Source organism: Mobula hypostoma, chromosome 6, assembly GCF_963921235.1.
Source record: "Mobula hypostoma chromosome 6, sMobHyp1.1, whole genome shotgun sequence".
In the NCBI taxonomy this organism is placed as follows: Eukaryota; Metazoa; Chordata; class Chondrichthyes; order Myliobatiformes; family Myliobatidae; genus Mobula; species Mobula hypostoma.
The window spans coordinates 177,853,175-177,873,475 of record NC_086102.1 but is presented as its reverse complement, the minus strand read 5'-3'; the positions used below and the strand labels follow the sequence as shown (position 1 = coordinate 177,873,475).

At 40.5% G+C, this 20,301-nt stretch overlaps 1 protein-coding gene across 2 annotated transcripts in view; it reads left to right on the top strand.

Annotated features, from left to right (window-relative positions):
• The window catches only part of LOC134348636 (dipeptidyl peptidase 4-like), a 189,494-nt gene that overhangs the window by 146,964 nt on the left and 22,229 nt on the right, over positions 1 to 20,301 (top strand). For both annotated transcript variants that reach the window (XM_063052331.1, XM_063052332.1), the window contains 5 exons: positions 1,773 to 1,871; positions 14,323 to 14,392; positions 15,522 to 15,716; positions 17,274 to 17,328; positions 19,485 to 19,584. In XM_063052331.1, the coding sequence (XP_062908401.1) occupies positions 1,773 to 1,871; positions 14,323 to 14,392; positions 15,522 to 15,716; positions 17,274 to 17,328; positions 19,485 to 19,584 (519 nt within the window). The remainder of the gene's footprint in view (positions 1 to 1,772; positions 1,872 to 14,322; positions 14,393 to 15,521; positions 15,717 to 17,273; positions 17,329 to 19,484; positions 19,585 to 20,301) is intronic.

Here is a 20,301-nt window from a genome sequence, read left to right as displayed (position 1 = left end):
CGTTGATACAAAGATAGGTGGAGGAGCAGGTAGTGTTGAGGAAACAGAGAGCCTGTAGACAGACTTAGATAGTTTAGGGGAATGGGCAAAGAAGTGGCAAATGAAATACAATGTTTGAAAGTGTATGGTCGTGCACTTTGGTGGAAGAAATAAATGGGCAGACTATTATTTAGATGGGGGGAACATTCAACATGCAGAAATGCAAAGGGACTTGGGAGTCCTTGTGCAGGATACCCTAAAGGTTAACCTCCAGGTTGAGTCACTGGTGAAGAAGGCGAATGCAATGTTGGCATTCATTTCTAGGGGTATAGAATATAAGAGCAGGGATGTGATGTTGAGGCTCTATAACGCACTCGCGAGACCGCACTTGGACTATCGTGTGAAGTTTTGGGCTCCTTATTTTAGAAAGGATATACTGACATTGGAGAGGATTCAGAGAAGATTCACAAGAATGATTCCAGGAATGAAAATGTTACCATATGAGGAACGTCTGGCAGCTACTGGGCTGTATTCCCTGGGGTTCAGGAGAATGAGGGGGGATCTCATAGAAATAATCTTATTGTTAAAAGGCCTGAACAGATTAGATATAGCAAAGTTATTTCCCATGGTAGGGGATTCTAGGACAAGATGGCACAACTTCAGGATTGAAGGACATCCATTTAGAACAGAGATGTGGAGAAATTACTTTAGTCAGGGGGTGGTAAATCTGTGAAATTTGTTGCCAGGAGTGTCTGTGGAGGCCAAGTCATTGGGTGTACTTAAGGCAGAGATAGATAGGTTCTTGATTAGCCAGGACATCAAAGGGTGTGGGGAGAAGGCAGGGGAGTGGGGATAACTGGAAGAATTGGATCGGTCATGATTGAATGGCAGAGCAGACTCAATGGGCCAAATGGCCTACTTCTGCTCCTATATCTTATGGTCTTAACTTTTTAGCAGATTTGTCCAGCTTATAGTGTATCGTCTGATCTCATGTAGAATTCAGCTTACCCAAGTCTCATAGTAACTGTTCATTTCCTCCATTAGAAATACAACACTCATGTAATAATAGTTGTAAAATAAATTCTCATGTGTCATTATATAGTAATCTACTCATTTCTATTTTACTATATCTCCTTCCAGTAAACAAAGTCCCTCCACTCCCCCCTTCTACCTCTACTCCACACTCTGGCCTTTTACCTCTTCTCACCTGCCTATTACTTTCCCCTAGGTCCCCTCTTCCTTCTCTTTCCACTATTGTCCACTCTCCTCTCCTATCAGAATCTTTCTTCGTTAGCCCTTGACCTTTCCTACCCACCTGGCTTCACCTATCACCTTCCAGCTGTCCTCCTTACCCTCCCTCCCCACACCTTTTTATTCTGACATCTTCCTCCTTCCTTTTCAGTCCTAAAAAAGCGCCTCGGCCCAAAATGTCGACTATCCACTTCCACAGTTGCTGCCTGACCTGCTGAGTTCCTTCCGCATTTTGTGTGTATTGCTTTGGATTTCCAGCATCTCATTAGTATCTAAAATAGTCTCTTTCTTTTAGTCCTGGAATGTATTTTTGGAGATCTTCCAAATGCATTCCTACTTTTATGTTCTGTGATATTATGCCCTTATTATCAAATGAAAAAATGTTGCATGCATGACTACTTGATAACTTTTATTATTTCATGTTCTAATTTTAAACCATCTATCCAGATGTTTTATTTAAATCTTAGGGGAACTCTGACTGATAAGGCAAGTATCATTTTGGATCTTTGAAGAACTAAAGACATTTTTTTTTTAACTTCAAGTGGTAAAAATTCTTGAAGATAATAAAGATTTGGAAGAAAAGCTGAAGAACATTCAGATGCCCACAAAGGTTCTCAAGTCTTTACAATTAGATGGCACAAGTAAGTTGACTTTTAATATTCACATGAAAGGTCTCGTTCCATTTCCCTCCACAGATGCTGTCTGACCCATTGCGTTCCTTTGGCAGTTTATCTGTTCCAGATTCAAAGTTCAAAGTAAATTTGTTATCAAGGTATATATATGTCACCATATACAACCCTGAGATTCATTTTCATGTGGGCATAATAAATTCATAATAGAATAATAACTATAATAGGATCAATGAAAGACCACACCAATTTGGACATTCAGCAAGTGTGAAAAAAACAACAAGCTGTGCAAATACAAAGAGAATTAAATAATAATAATTAATAAATAAATAAATAAATAAATATCAAGAACATGAGATGAAGAGTCCTTGCAAGTGAGTCCTTATGTTGAACATTTCAGTGATGGAGCATGTGTAGTTGAGTGGAGTTATCCTCTTTTGTTCGAGAGCCTGATGGTTGAGGGATAATAACTATTCCTGAACCTGGTGGTATGAGTCCTGAGGCTCCTGTACTTTCTTCCTGATGGCAACAGCGAGAAGAAAGCATGGCCGTCTGCACCAGATGCTGACACTTGTGTGACCTCATGTTAATTACTGTGCAGAAAAGACTAATTGCTATTAAGTTGATATTGGGCTGTTAATATCTTCGCGTTACTAGTGTGCCTCATTAAGTAAAACATCATTATCTCAATGGAATGACAGTGAGAAATGAATATGTAATTAAACCACTTTGTGTGGGTACAACCCACTGACTACAAGTTTTAATAGTTAAAACTAGTCAACTAAAAAATCTGATATATACCTGCTACCGTGTACCTCTTCCTCTCTTCCCTTCACCTTCTCACTCCTTATCTCTTTATTCCAGTCTTAATGAAGGGTTTTGGCCTGAAATGTTGACTGTTTACTCTTTTCCATAGATGCTGCCTGGCCTGCTGAGTTCCTCCAGCATTTTAGAACATAGAACATAGAAATCTACAGCACATTACAGGCCCGTTGGCCCACAATGTTGTGCCGACCATGTAACCCACTCTAGAAACTGCCTAGAATTTCCTAGAATTTCCCTCTATTTTTCTAAGCTCCATATACCTATCTAAGAGTCTCTAAGATGTTGTTTGTATTACTTCAGGTTAAGGTCATGGTCTGCTGAAAATCTCCCCTGTTAATATTCTTTGTGATCTGGAAACTATTGCCTAAAGAGCTATTTGAGCTATATTTGATTGTAACATTGTAATGTGGGAGAGCTTGGTCGAGGATCCAATGGGTGAAACAGGAGATACAGATTTAAAAATAGGTACTTTAGATGTTTATTTAAAAATGAACAGTGAAACTCTAAACTGGGCATCTAGCTAAACAAGTATTCGTCAAAGCTACACAAAACCGCTACACTGTACATTCAATTACCTTTAAATAAATGGATACTCTGCTAACATAGAGCATAGAATAGTACAGCACAGTAAAGGCCCTTCAGCCCACAATGTTGTGCCGACACTCAAACCCTGCCTCCCATATAAGCCCCCACCTTAAATTCCTCCATTTACCTGTCTAGTAGTCTCTTAAACTTCACTAGTGTATCTGCCTCTACCACTGACTCAGGCAGTGCATTCCACGCACCAACCACTCTCTGAGTAAAAAACCTTCCTCTAATATCCCCCTTGAACTTCCCCCCCCTTACCTTAAAGCCATGTCCTCTTGTATTGAGCAGTGGTGCCCTGGGGAAGAGGTGCTGTCTATCCACTCTATGTATTCCTCTTATTATCTTGTACACCTCTATCATGTCTCCTCTCATCCTCCTTCTCTCCAAAGAGTAAAGCCGTAGCTCCCTTAATCTCTGATCATAATGCATACTCTCTAAACCAGGCAGCATCCTGGTAAACCTCCTTTCCAATGATTCCACATCCTTCCTATAGTGAGGTGACCAGAACTGGACACAGTACTCCAAGTGTGGCCTAACCAGAATTTTATATAGCCGCATCATCACATCGCGACTCTTAAACTCTATCCCTCGACTTATGAAAGCTAACACCACATAAGCTTTCTTAACTACCCTATCCACCTGTGAGGCAACTTTCAGGGATCTGTGGACATGTACCCCGAGATCCCTCTGCTCCTCCACACTACCAAGTACCCTGCCATTTACTCCATGAAAACCTCCCTGATTTATAAAATCCAAGAAGTAAGCCTGCTACAAACAGATACTTAACTAAACAAATGCCAGGGTGGGGCCCTTTATGTCTGCAATGCTCTTTCTCAGTGGTCCTTCAGTGCTGGTCATGACCCTCTGCCTGAAGTGCTCCCCATGGGTGGCGGGAAAGAAAGGGAGCGAACCCTCCACACGTGGTACGTTTTATACCCCCAGGGTGCCCGGAACCAGAAATGGGCACTGTTGCACTTAAGCCAACCAATGGGAAAAGGGCACTGCAGACATTAAATGAATCAATCAGCACAATGGAAGCGGCTTTCGATCAAAATAAGCCATGCCCTCCACAGAAAAGACATATAAAATAAAACTGAGTAAGTAAGCTATGTAGGTGTCATGGTATGTGCTCACGTGACTGGGCGCAAGTGCAGAGGAATAGCAGACTGTCTGTCATGGAGGTTGCTGACAACAATCCCACTCAGGAGCAGAGGGATGACAGACTCTCCATGAAGAGACTGAAGCAAGAAGTTCGACGTAGGAACACCAACAGAGCATTGGAGGCACAACTGAGCAACATGCAACAAATCATTCTCCCTAGCACACAGTAGGACTACACTTACAGCGCACAATGAGAATCCCCTTTAAATAATCATAAAATGCTGGTCACAATTAGTTTGACAAGATTAAACCAAAAGTACCTGGACTTAATGGCTTTAACAATTAATAAATACAGGTATTCAAGAAACCCAGAAGCCCAATAGTCTATGGCAAGCCATTGAGGCCCACAAGACTCATAAGAGCAGGATAATATTGAAATTGGAAGAGGCCATTTAGGAATACAATGAGGAAGCACATTTTCATTGAAAGTTAAGGATGGTTGAGTAAATTTGAGTTTGAGACACTGGTCTTTGGACCAAATATGAGATGAATTGCTAATAAGGCATCATGTCTTTGATCCTTTGTTCTTCATTTGTTCTCTGAAAAGAACAAGAGAGGATAAATTTCATGTTCTACACCTCTATAGTGCATTTTCACACTTGTGCTTAACAGTTCTGAGATCTTGCACCAGGACCTTAGCCCTCCATACTCCCACCATCCATGTACCTATCCAAACTTCTCTTAAACATTGATGCACCACTTGCGATGGCAACTCATTCTATACTCTCACTACACTCTGAGTGAAGAAGTTTCCCCTTATGGTCCACTTAAATTCTCACCTTTCACCCTTAACCTATGACCTCTAGTTGTAGTCCCACCCAACCTCAGTGGAAAAAGCCTGTTTGCATTTATCCTAACTATACCCCTCATGATTTTGTATACTTCTATCAAATCTGCCCTCAATCTTCTACTTTCCAAGGTAAAAAGTCCTAACGTATTCAATCTTTGTATATAACTCAGATCCCCCAGTCCCAGAAACATCCTTATAAATTTTCTCTGTACTCTTTCAACATTATTTACATCCTTCCTGTAGGTAGGTGACCAAAACTGCACACAATACTCCAAATTAGGCCTCACCAAAGTCTTTAAAACTTCAACATAATACTTGAGCTCCTGTACACAGTACTTTGATTGTTGAAGGCCAAAGAGCCAAAACCTTTATTTACAAGCCTAACTACTTGCGACGCCTCTTTCAATGAATTATGGACCTGTGTTCCCAGATCCCTTTGTTCTACTGCATTCCTCAGTGCCCTACCATTCACTGTGTAAGACCGACCTGGGTTGGTCCTACCAAAGTGCAACAGCTTGCACTTGGCTGCATTAAATTCCATCTGCCATTTTTCAGCCCATTTTTCCAAATAGTCCAGATCCCTCAACAAGTCATGAGAGCCTTCCTCACTGTCTACATGCTGAATCTTGGTGTCGTCTGATTCATATTGTTGATATGGATGACAAACAACAATGGACTCAGCACCAGTTCCCTGCGGTACTCACCAGTCGCAGGTCTCCAGTCAGAGAGGCAACTCTCTCCTACCACTCTCTGGCTTCTCCCACAAAGCTAATGTCTAATCCAATTTACTACCTCATCTTGAATGCCAAGCGACTAAACCTTCTTGACCAACCTCTCATGTGGGACTTTGCCAAATCCCTTTCTAAAGTCCATGTACACAACATCCACCGCCTTGCCTTCATCCACTTTCTTGGTAACTTCCCTGAAAGCTCTATAAGATTGGTTAGATTTTACCTGCCACATGGGAAGCCATGCTGACTATCATTAATCAGTCCATGACTTTCCAAATACTTATATATCTGGTCTCTCATAATAGCTTCCAATAACTTTCCCACTACTGATGTCAGGCTCACCAGCCAATAAGAGGATGTAACTAGTTAGACAAAATCTAATTTTGTGAACATTTGAGGGCTGATTCCTATCCCATAATCACAGCGGAGTGCTGCATTCACAGGAGACATTAGTATAAATTGTGCCTGCCATGAAAAACAGGAAATGTCACACAGTGATGGTTTAATGTAAACAAGCTGAAGGTGCAACACTGAAACCAGCATGTGAGGCCTCCTGTATATCTGCAAGCAGCTGAATAGCAACTGCTTGTTTGGCTGTACATTTCCTTGGTAGATATAGTCTGATTCATAGACATATTAGCTCAGAACATGCTGACAAGATAGTGTGTTTAACAAGTAAAAAATTATTAAGGTGCAAATTAATCAGCAACTTCTTATCAGGAAGATATTTCATGTGAATTGTTAATTGCAAAGAGTTGCTGATGCTTTATGCTGTTCTAAATGGCAGACTGCCCTAAATGTTTATGAGGTTCAAGAAATTGAAAATACACATTGATACGCAATTAAATTCATTGAGTAGCATATCAATGCACATTGATGCAGCTACAAAAAAGGCACGTCAGCAGCTATATTTCATTAGGAGTTTGATGAGATTTGGTATGTCACCAAAAACACTCTCAGTTTTTTTACAGATGTACTGTGGAGAGCATTCTAACCGGCTGCATCACCATCTCATATTGGGGTGTGGGGGGGCCAGAGGGGGTACTGCGTAGGATCGAAGTAAGCTGCAGAGAGGTGTAAACTCAGTCAGCTCCATCCTGGGCACCAGCCTCTGTGGAAACCAGGACTTCTTCAAGGAGTGGTGCCTCAGAAAAGTGGCGTCCATCATGAAGGACCCCAATCACCCAGGACCTGCCCTCTTCTCATTGCTACCATCAGGGAGGAGGTACAGGAGCCAGAAGACACACACTTAGCAATTCAGGGAAAATTCTTCCCCTCTGCCATCTGATTTCTGAATGGACATTGAGCCCATGACCACTATCTCATTACTTTTTAATTTCTGTTTTTTGCATTACTTACTTTATTTAATTATTTAATATATATATTGATACTGTAGTTCACTTGTTTTCTCTCTATTATTATGTGTTGCATTGTACTGCTGCAGCAAAGTTAACAGAATTCATGACATATGCCGGTGATACTAAACCTGATTCCGATTCTGCTAAGTCAGGTATTTGACAATTTGAATGGCCATTTGATAAAGATGTTTACATTTCTGCAAAGATCTTCAGCCTCTCTCCTATAGAATAGAGACGGTGAATGCATAATTAAATCTTCACTTCTACAGGCAGTAATATGTATAGGCCCAAAATGCACATTTAAAAAAATTTGGCGATAGCAATCCCATTTTGAACTCTCAGGCAAATGGTCTAAGCTGAAAAAACTGTAAAGTTAGATAGATGTGGATTAGCAAGAGTGCAAACTGTTTGGGGAGTTCAGGAGCAATAAAAGACATGGACAGACTCTCTATAGGCTATTAATTTGTTTAAATGCCTTGTTTTAATACTCTTAGTTATTGAAGATTTTGGAAACATTATTTTATGATACCTTGTTATTCAGTGTGGTATTTATTCAGCAGTCTTACGTGTAGTAGCCCATACTGTTTGTTTACTTGAAGTGATACAAAATCTACTACCACTAATTGATGCTGCACTTTAATATGAATCCAGCTGTTAAAATGGTTATGCTGCTTACCTACTTTACAGCCCTCCAGACCATTAGATAATTTTGAGAAATGTAGGCATGGTGAGATCATGTCTGATTTTCTGTTTTATATATGTGCTTTAACTATACTTTATCACTAAAGGTGAGATAACATGTTTAAAAATTTACAATGGTGTCATAAGGATTAGATAGAGTGCACTGCACAGAAACAATTTCCTTAGGCTTTGAATCTATGTTAACCCCTAAGTCATTACGCTTTGCAGCTAACAACCTCTTAAATCAAAACTTTATCTTCACTTTTTAAACCATACGCTCTACTAAAAGCATTTTTTTCTCTCAGAGTTCCTCCAACTTTTTGTATCTGTTGCTTTGGATTTCCAGTATCCGCAGAATTTCTTGTGTTTACCATTTCTTTCCTGCTTCCCACCTATTCTCTGATCTCCACTATCTCTCTCCACTTAATCATCAATATTCTTCTGGGGCTTGAGAACAGAGATGTAGGGATGACGTTCCACTGGTTAGTTAAGAGGTGTTGAAAAATATGGGCCTGCAGACAAGCATTAGCCGTTCACAGCTAAGATGAAAAGAAATTTCTTCTCTCAGAGGGAGGTACAATTTTGCAATTCTATATCCAGGAGGACCATGAAGTCTTAGTAAATGAGTATATTGGAGATAGAGACAGTTGGTGTATATTCAAGGGAATGGGATCGGTACAAAAATGGCATTAAGGTAAAAGATCAGCCAGTATCTTAATAAGGGAACTAAATGGGCCAGCCTGTTTCTCTATATCATAGTCTTAACTTATGGAAGGATGTTGTTATTGGCTGAGCCCCTGAAATGAGAATACGATAGAAACATTAGTTAGAGACAATAAGACCATAAATCCATAAGACCCAGAGCAGAATTCAGCCATTCGGCCCATTGACAATGCTCCACCATTCCTTTATGGCTTATTTATTATCCCTCTCAACCCCATTCTCCTGGCTTCTCCCCATAACCTGTAACATCCTGACTAATCAAGAACCTATCAACCTTCGCTTTAAATATCCCCAGTGTCATAGCCTCCACAGTTGCTTGTGGAAATGAATTCCACAAATTGACTACCCTCCACTAAAGAAATCCCTCCTCATCTCTATTCTAAATGGATGTCCTTCATTTCTGAGCCTGTGCCTGCTAGGGATATTTTCACCCACTATAGGAAGCATCGTCTCCATATTGATTCTATCTAGGCCTTTGAATATTTGATAGGGTTTATTGAGATCCCCCTCCCCATATTCTTCTAAGCTCCACCAAGTACATCCCAGAGCTATCAAACACTCCTCATACATTAACCTTTTCATTCCCAGAATAATTCTCGAGAACCTCCTGTGAACCCTCTCTAATGCCAGTCCATCTTTTCACTGCTCACAATTCTCCAAGTGCAGTCCGACCAATGCTCGACAAGGCCTCAGCATTACATCCTTGCACTTACATTCTAGTCCTCTCAAAATAGACATTAACATTGCTTTCGCCTTCCTTACCACCAATTCAACCTGCTAGTTAACCTTTAGGGAATCCTGCACAGGGACTCCTAAATCTCTTTGCACCTCTGAATTTTGAATTTTCTCCCCATTTAGAAAATACTCTACACCTTCCTGTATTCCTTCTATCAAAGTGCATGGCCATACACTTCCCTACACTATATTCCATCTGCCACTTCTTTGCCCCTTCTCCTAATTGGTTTAAGTCCTTCTGCAGACTCCTGCTTCCTCAACACTACCTGTCCCTCCACCTATCCTTGTATCATCTGTAAAGTCCATTATACAAATTATTGACATCTAATGTGAAAGGAGAAGCTTCCAACACAGATCCCTGTGGAGCACCACTAATCAGTGGCAGCCAACCAGAAAATGCCCCCTTTATTCCCACTCTCTGCCTCCTGCCAATCAGCCACCACTTTATCCATACTGGAATCTTTCCTGTAATACCAGGGGCTCGTAACTCGTTCAGCTGCCTCATGTGTGGTACCTTGTCAAAGGCTTTAGTCAGTCTTCACTGTGTAAGACAGCAGCAGTGCCAGAAATGCAAAAGTGTCAAGGGGCAGAAGTGAGTGCATTTGCTATTACTAAGGAGAAGGTGCCTGGGAAATTGAAATGTCTATAAGTGCATTAGTCACCTGGACCAGATGGATTACACTCCAGAGATCTACTTCTTCAAAGAATTCCAACAGATTTTTCAAGCGAGTTTTTCCCTTGAGGGGACCATGCTGACTACGGCCTATTTTATCATGTGCCTCCAAGTAACCTGAGATCTCATCCTTAATAATCGACTCCATCATCTTCCTAAGTCAGACTTACTAGCCAATAGTTTCCTTTCTTCTGTCTTCTCCCTTCTTGAAGAATAGAGTGACATTTGCAATTTTCCAGTTCTCTGAATCATTCCAGAATCTAGTGATTCTTGAAAAATCATTACTAATGCCTCCATAATCTCTTCAGCTGCCTCTTTCAGATCTCTGGAGTGTAATCCATCTGGTCCAGGTGACTAATCCACTTATAGACATTTCAGTTTCCCAGGCACCTTCTCTTTAGTAATAGCAAGTGCACTCACTTCTGCCTCATGACACTTTCGCATTTCTGGCACTGCTGCTGCCTTCCACAGTGAAGACTGACACAAAATAATTCTGAAGTTCATCCGCCATATCTTTCTTCCCTTTTCTATCACTCCAACGTCATTTTCCACCGGTCTGATACTCCTCTTTTATGTTATTGGCTAGTTTACCTTTCTATTTTATCTCTACTATCCTTATAGTTTTTTTTTTACTTGCCTTCTCTTTGTTTTTATAAGCTTCCTACTAAATTATCTTCCCAATGATCTTTGCTATGCTATATGCATTCTCTTTACTTGTTAGCCATGGTTACGTCATCCTCCCTTTAGAATACTTCTTCACCTTTGGGATGTATCTAGCTTGTGCCTTCCGAATTGTGCCCAGAAACTCCAGCTATTGCTGCTCTCTTGTCATCCCTGCCAGTGTTCTTTTCGATCAACTTTGGCCAGCTCCTCTCTCATCCCTCTCTAATTCTCTTTATTCCACTGTAATACTCATACATTTGACTTTATTTCTTCCTCTCAAACTGCAGGGTGAATTCTACCATATTACAATTACTGTCTCCAAAAGGTTACTTTAGTTCCCTAATCAAATTTGCTTCATGACACATTTAGCAGTCATTCCTGCCATTGTGACAGCCAGGTCTCTATAATGGCCACAGCGCTGTGGTTCCAAGCATTGAGCCATGTTCTAAGTTCATCACCTTTGTTCCTGATCTTGCATTAAAATAGTATATTTCAACCTATCCAATTATGTCTTATCCTTTGCTTTTGTTTCCACACAGTCTCTCTCCATGTTGCATCTACCATTAAACCAACTGCTCCATCCTCTGCCCTATCAATCTGGTTCCTCTCCCCCGAGAAAGTAGTCCAAGTCCTCCCCAGCTGCTTTAGCAAACCTGTCCACATGGAGATTGGTCCCCATCAAGTTCAAGAGTAATCCAAACCTTTTCTACAGGTCACACCTTCCAGTTTGGTTTCATTTACTTATTAGATTTTTTTAGATTATGAGAACACTCAGTCCTCTTTTATTGTCATTTAGAAATGTATACATGCATTAAGAAATGATACAATGTTTCTCCAGAATGGTATTACAGAAAACAGGACAAACCAAAGACTAACACTGACAGAACCACATAATTATAACATATAGTTACAGCAGTGCAAAGCAATACCATAATTTGATGAAGAACAGACCATGGGCACAGTAAAAAAAAGTTTCAAAGTCCCGAGTTGATCGACTCCCGAGTGCCCGATAGCAGGCGGCAAAAGGGAGAAACTCCCTGCCATAAACCTCCAGGCACCGTCAACTTGCTGATGCCTTGGAAGCAGCCAACCACAGCCGACACTGAATCCATCCGTCCGAAAACTTCGAGCTTCTGACCAGCCTCTCCGATACAGCCTGCCAAGCGCCTTCGACCTCTACCCGGCCGCTGAAACACGCAAAGCCGAGGATCTCGGGGCCTTCAGCTCCGGAGATTCCGGTTACCACATAGTAATAGTAACAGCGAAGCGGGCATTTCAGAAGTTTTCCAGATGTTCCTCTGTGCTCTCAGGTCTGTCTCCATCAAATCAGAATTGTGTATTACATGTTTATTCAAACATGGTGAAATTCATCATTTGCCTTAACAACCAACAGAATCAGAATCAGGTTTATTATCACCGGCATGTGTCGTGAAATTTGTTAACTTAGCAGCAGCAGTTCAATGCAATACATAATATAGAAGAAGAAGAAGAAAATAGTAATAATAAATAAGTTAATTACAGTATACATATATTGAATAGATTAAAAATCGTGCAAAAACAGAAATAATATATATTAAAAAAGTGAGGTAGTGTTCACAGGTTCAATGTCCATTTAGGCAGAGACCTAAGGCTGTGATGGGGGCAGCCTGCTAGTTGCCAACATAGTGCGTCCAGGAGAGATTCCAGTGATCCACAAAGCTGAAAGCCTGATCCCTGCATCAAATCTTCAGCCACACAATGATCTGGCAATATCATTCTCCAGTTTCCTCCTGCTGTTCAAAGACTTACTGGTTAATAGGTTAACTGGTGTTTGTAAATTGTCCTGTGGTTAGGCTAGCATTAAATGAGGGGTTGCTGAGTGGTGTGCCTCAAAGGGCTGGACGGGTTTATTCTGTGCTGTACCTCAATAAATAAGCAGAATACTCCGGTTCCCATGTTTTAGGGCTGCACCCAGGCTAACACTATGAGTGACAGCAATTGCTGCTCCATTTTAGCTTGCTCAGTCCTGCGGTCTTCTCCATCATCTCACGTAGCATCTCTCTGTCTATCTGCACTGTTCTCCACAGCCCCAAAATATCTCTGTGGTAACAAACTCACCTCCTCCCTGGAAATGAACCAGATTATTCAGACCTTTGATAGCAAATTTGCCTGAAAGATGTGTTTGGACTACTTATTAAGATTGCCAGCTTCCACTTTGACTTTGGCCAGCCTTCCGTTACCTCAGCTTGTTGCTGGGTTTATGATTGTACTGGATTCCAGCTGGTTCCCTCAATCTGTCCTCATGGATTCAGCATATTGGAGACCCTACTGCCCAAGTTCCTGTCAGTTCCATTCACGACCACTCAGCGCTTTCTCATCTGTGCTAACTCCCTGATTAAGAAATCAATTTTAATCTGTTTATCCTTTTTCTCAAATAGACACATGATTTTGCTTTTTCCTCTCTAATCTTTTGCAATCACCCTGACACAGTGGTGTCAAGAAAACAAACTCTCCTTCAATGTCACAAAAACAAAGGAACTGGTTGTGGACTACAGGAGGAATGAAGACAGGCTAACCCCTCTAGACATCAATGGACCTGGGGTTGAGAGGGTGAACAGCTTTAAGTTCCTCAGCATAAGCATCACCAAGGATCTCACGTGGTCTGTACACACCAGCTGTGTGGTGAAAAAGGCACAACAGTGCCTCTTTCACCTCAGACAGCTGAAAAAGTTTGGTATGGCCCCCAAATTTCTAAGAACTTTCTATAGAGGCACGATTGAGTGTATCCTGAATGGATGCTTCACTGCCTGGTATGGGAACTGCACCTCCCTTAATCACTGGACTCTGCAGAGAGTGGTGCGGACAGCCCAGCGCATCCGTAGATGTGAACTTCCCACTATTCAGGACATTTACAGAGACAGGTGTGTAAAAAGGGCCTGAAGGATCATTGGAGACCCAAGTCACCCCAACCACAAACTGTTCCAGCTGGTACCATCTGGGAAAAGGTACCGCAGAATAAAAGCCAGGACCAACAGGCTCTGGGACAGCTTCTTCCACTAGGCCATCAGACTGCTTAATTCATGCTGACATGACTGTATTTCTAAGCGATATTAACTATCCTATTGTACATAATACATATTTATTATAAATTGCTATAATTGCACATTGCACATTTTGATGGAGACGTAACGTAATGATTTTTACTCCTCATGTATATGAAGGATGTAAGTAATAAAGTCAATTGAAGTCAGTGCTGTTTATTCCCAACTTGCTAATATAGACAGCTTGATAGAAAGCTGTAGAGCTCACTTCTGACTGGCTTTATTTGAACACTGGTTAATATTTAATATGTGTGTTGAATATCCTGTTAAGATCAGCAAATAACAGGTCTATGTGTACCTATAGGAAGTGGTTTATCTATCATCAATATTTGCTTTAAAGGCAGATAAGTAAAAAACAAAAAGCGGCAATATTTAACCTTTGTCATGTTCTCAGTAAATTGTACTCAGTGTTGATGACAAATGTTTTAAGTGCAACTAATTTAAATATTTTTCAGATTATTGGTATCAGATGATACTTCCACCGCATTTTGATGATAAAAAGAAATATCCGCTGCTCATTGATGTGTAAGTGAAACCCCAGCATCTGCTTTTCCCCCAAAAAATGTTAACCTTACAACAGGAGATGAATCTGTGGCATATGGTATTTTCCCATTTTAGAAACATAGAAACATAGAAAACCTACAGCACAATACAGGCCCTTCGGCCCACAAAACTATTCCGAACATGTCCCTACCTTAGAAATTACTAGGGTTACCCATAGCCCTCTATTTTACTAAGCTCCATGTACCTATCCAGAAGTCTCTTAAAAGATCCTATCGTATCCACCTCCACCACCGCTGCTGGCAGCCCATTCCACGTACTCACCACTCTCTGCGTAAAAAAACTTACCCCTGACATCTCCTCTGTACCTACTCCCCAGCACCTTAAACCTGTGTCCTCTTGTGGCAGCCACTTCAGCCCTGGGAAAAAGCCTCTGACTATCCACACGATCAATGCCTCTCGTCATCTTACACACCTCTATCAGGTCACCTCTCATCCTCCGTCGCTCCAAGGAGAAAAGGCCGAGTTCACTCAACCTGTCTTATTTCAGCAGAGAAAAAGAAAATTATCTTTGGAATGTGGGTTTGAAGCTGATTGATTCAGTGTAGTGTAGTAGTAACTCATTTTATAATTTGTAATTACTTTTTATTAGTTGCCAGCTGACAAATAAGATTTGAACTTACATTTAAGGCTGAAATGGCTAGCACAAGTGGGCATATTTTTAAGGTGCTTGGAAGTAGATACAGAGGAGGTGTCAGGGGTAAGTTTTTTATACAGCGAATGGTGAGTGTGTGGAATGGGCTGCCGGCGGTGCTGGTGGAGGTGGAAACAATAGGGTCTTTTATGAGACTCCTGGATAGATATGTGGAGCTTAGAAAAATAGAGGGCTATGGGTAAGCCTAGGTATTTCTAAAGTAAGGACATGTTCAGCACAGATTTGTGGGCTGAAGGGCTTGTATTGTGCTGTAGGTTTTCTATGTTTCTATTATTAAATATTTTGTTTGGTCTTTTAGATAAGCATACTTTGAAAGATATGGACAATGATAATATTTTTGCACTTCATTTGATGTTTGAGAATGTTTAGACCATAATTAACGACCACAAACACTTGTCAGAAGATTTTATTATATTGTTCCTGTGATATTTCTTTCAGATATGGCGGGCCATGCAGTCAGAAAGCCACTGCCCAATTCTCCATTAGCTGGGCAACTTACCTTGCCAGCACAGAAGGGATTATAGTTGCCAGCTTTGATGGAAGGGGAAGCGGTTATCAAGGAAACAAAATAATGCATGCAATATATCGAAGATTGGGCACTTATGAAGTGGAAGATCAAATCAGAGCAGTGAGGTGTGTAAACGCTTAGAGTTCTTACTTAGCATCAAATAAGCTACGGAAAGTTGTAAACTCATCAGCTCCATCATGGGCACTAACCTCTTCAGCACCCAGGACATCCTCACGGAGCGATGCCTCAAAAATCCGGCATCCATCATTGAATAACCACATCACCCAGGACATGCTCTCTTCTCAATGCTACCATCGGGGAGGAGTACAGGAGCCTGACGTCATACACTCAATGATTCTGGAATAGCTTCTTCCCTTCTGCCACCAGATTTCTAAATGGAAATTGAACACAGGAACACTACCTCACTACATTTTTTCTCTTTTTGCACTAATTACTTAATTTAACTTTTTAAATATATATCTAATAAATAAATATAACTAATATTTACCATATATATACTTTAATTTATAGATTTTATTATGATGTATTGCAATGAACTGCTGCTGCATTATGACAAATTTCACGACGTATGCCAGTGATATTAAACCTGATTCAGATTCTGATTAAGGAGACTAGCAAAGAATACAGTGCAATATAAATCAGTTGCAAATATGAGAAGAGAAATGGCAGATGGAGTTTAACCCAAATAAATGTGAAGTGTTGCACCTTGGCAGGGCAAATGCAAGGAGACAGTACACTGTTAAGGGCAAGATCCTTAACCGTGTTGCTGAGTAGAGAGATCTTATGATCCAAGTTCATGGTTCCTTGAAAAGTAGCTGCACAGGTTGATAAGGTGATTAAGAAGGCTTATGGAATGCTTGCTTTTATGAGTTGAGGCATTGACTTCAAAAGGCAAGAGGTTACGTTACAACTTTATAAAACCCTGGTTCGGCTGCATCTGAAGTATTGCATACTATTCTGGTCGCCGCACTATAGGAAGGATGTTGAAACTTTGTAGAGCAGGAGAGGTTTACCAGGATGCTACCTGTTTTAGAGGACATGTGCTATCGTGAAAGTCTGGATAAGCTTGGCTTGTTTCCTCTCGAGCACTGGAGGCTGAAGGGACATCTGATAGAGGTTTACAAGATTATGAGAGGCATAGATAGTGGACAGAGAGTACCTGTTTCCCAGGGTTGAAACATCTAATACCAGAGGGCATACATTGAAAGTGAGAGAGGGTAGGTTCAAAGGGGATGTGATGGGTAAGTTTTTCACGCAGAGAGTAGTGAGTTCCTTGTAATGCACTGCCTGGTATGGTGGTAGAGGCAAATACATCAGAGGCTTTTAAAAGATGTTTGAATAGGCACACGGATTTAAGGGCGATGGAGGGATACGGACATTGTATCGGTAGGAGGGATTAGTGTTTGGGTGTTATAGATTTGCTTTTTAGCTGGTTTGGCACAACATTGTGGGCTGAACAGCCTGTTCCTGAGCTGTACTCTTCTATATTTTAAGTTCAAAGAACAAGTTGCAGTGCATAGAGTTTTGAAGCTCTGTAGTTACAGACATATCACAAGTTTGAAGTATTTAAAATATTGACTTCAAACCAAGCATTGTTGCATGCATCAGTGTATTAGCTTATGGGCTTAATTACACATAAGCAATTCATTACTTCTTTGCAGAAAATTCATAGAAATGGGATTCATTGATGACACAAGAATTGCAATCTGGGGATGGGTAAGTCTTCTAATTATGTTTAGTAAAAATATTACTTTCTTATATGTACTGAAAAAAATACATCTTTACAATACCATTAATTTGGTGGTACACTCCCTTTCATTTTGTGAGAGAGTAAGCATATTTGTTTAATTCATTTCCCATGATTAATCTAGTGTACTACAGTATTAGCAGTATTGCAAAAACTTATTCAATAGAGTAATCTATTAATACAAAATGCATATAATAATCAAGAGAAAATCTGCAGATGCCAGAAATCCATAAAAACACACACAAAATGCTGGAGGAGCTCAGCAGGTCAGGCAGCATCTATACAAATGAATAGACAGTCGATGTTTTGGGCCGAGACCCATTTTCAGGAATCTGTATGTGAGCCCACTATTTTGTAGAGACCAGATTTTCACATAGATTTCATCAAGGTTCTCACTTGATTGTCCATGCATGCATTGACAATTTCTAGGATAGATGTTATAAAAGAAATCTGTGGCTTTTAGTTTGGTGAAGGAAACCTACATTTTCTGATAAGATTGGTTTCTTTAATATGAAAAATGGATCAAACCTATAATGTGTCGAACCGTGTCATATGACATGGGCGATCATGGTCTTCATAACCATGATTGTTCTTGGCAAATTTTCCCACAGAAGTGGTTTGCCATTGCCTTCTTCTGGGCAGCTCATACGACCATCCACCACCTGCTCCCATGGCTTCACATGACCCTGATCAGGGGGTTAAGCAGGTGCTACACTTTGCCCAAAGATAACCAGAATGCTAGCGGAGGGAACGAGCCCCTTACACCTCCTTTGTTAGAGACGTATCTCCATCCTGCCACCCACTTGCTGGATGATTTGAACAGATAGGATGTTGGTTGTGTTATCATGTACAAATATTATCCTATTGTTTTTTCCGAAGAACTGTAGACTAGATTGGGGAATATCAGGCTAGACTCTGCCTACTCCTTCTGTTTCTGAGATCTTATTTTGATTCAAAATCCTGTGGAACAACAGTATCCACTAGAAGAGGCACATTATTCATACTGAAGGAGATTATACATACTGAGAGGACCATTATACTTCTCGAGGACATAGTAGTGTGTCCTTAAGAGCCAAGCACAGCAAGTTGCACCTAGATTAGCATAACTAGAGTTAGCAGCTTCACAATCAAATCTAACAGAAAAAGTTTCCACTTAGTAATATTGAAATGAAACCTAATATAGAAGTAATCGTCCATGTCAATGGAATTATCCAGGAAGCAGCTAGGTTACTGTCATTATAAAACAGTTCACAGTGTGCATGATATGGAAAAAAAAAGTTATTATTGGATTATGGACCTTACAGGCCAGGAATAAGATATCCATCCACATCGCCAGATCTTACCATCCTCAACATTAATATTTGAAATTAAGTTGCAAAACTCTCAAAAGTAATGCATCAAATACTAAAAATGTTCAAATTTTTAGGCATTGAAACAAATAAATATTATATAAATATGCATCCATGGCCTCTTCTTGTACCAAGATGAGACCACCCTCAGGGTGGAGGAATAACACCTTATTTTCCATCTGTGTAAACTCCAGCCTGATGGCATGAATATCAATTTCTCCTTCTAGTGAACAAATCCCCCCTCCACTTCCTCTATTCCCCACTCTGACGTTTTATTTCTTCTCACCTGCCTATTACTCCCCACCACTCCGGGTCCCCTCCCCCTTCCCTTTCTCCTATGATCTGCTCTCCTCTCCTGTCAGATTCTTCTCCAGCCCTTGACCTTTTCCCACCCACCTGGCCTCACCTTTCATCTTCCAGCTAGCCTCTTTCCCCTCCCTCCCCAACCTTTTTATTCTGCCATCTTCCCTTTTCCTTCTCAGTCCTGAAGAAGGATCTTGGCCTGAAATGTTTACTCTTCTCCATAGATGTTGCCTGACCTGCTGAGTTCCTCCACATTTTGTGTGTGTTGCTTTGTATTTTCAGCATCTGCAGACTTTTTCATGATTGAAATACACACCATGGCCATCAGCATCTTTATCATAAGCAGACTTCCAGGATTTTTTTAAACTAAGAATTTGAGAGAATTCTCTTCACTGTCTTTGAACATAAATCTATGTATTCAACCATCTTATTTGCTAATTCAAAGTAACTCATTGCTTTCTATTTGCCTTTAGTCTTATGGAGGTTATGTCACATCCATGGTACTTGGATCAGGAAGCAAAGTCTTCAAATGTGGAATGGCAGTTGCTCCAGTGTCCAACTGGACATATTATGGTATGTTCTAATAAATAAGCTGCAGGAATTTGTATATACAATCGAAGTATACACAACATAGAAATTAACAAGTAAGTGTATAGTGTGTGTGTGTGTGAGTGCTGTTTTTAGTGGAGATATATTTAGTTTTCAGCATGATGGTGTGCAACTATTCTTCCTGGTTGACTGGGTGGGGAAAAATTCCAAAAGCACATTCAGCTTCTAATTTAATTAAGTGGTAAAACAATGAAGAGATATGTAATAATCTTTTTGGTACCTGCCCGGTACACAAATAGCAACAACCAGTTGCATTTTATAGCACATTACACCTTGGAAATAATAAGTAAGTTGGTTCACGTCTTTGCTTTTGCCCATGGCTTGGAAGTGGAATCTAAATAAAAAGCATGAGCTTTGCTTTTGTAAGCTTTCTTCTGTATTACGATTTGAATCTTGTTTTATACGTAAAACAATGCTGGCCTTCATGAATCAAAGTATTGAGCACAGGAGATGGAATGTTATGTTGAAGTTGTTTAAGATATTGGTGAGGCCTAATTGGAGTAATGTGTACAGTTTTGATCACCCACCTACAGGAAAGATGTAACTAAGGAGTACAGAGAAAAATTACAAGGATGTTGCTGGGTCTGGAGGATCTGAATTATAAGGAAAGATTGAGTAGGATAGGCCTTTATTCCTTAGAACATAGAAGATTGAGAAGAGATTTGATAAAGATATACAAAC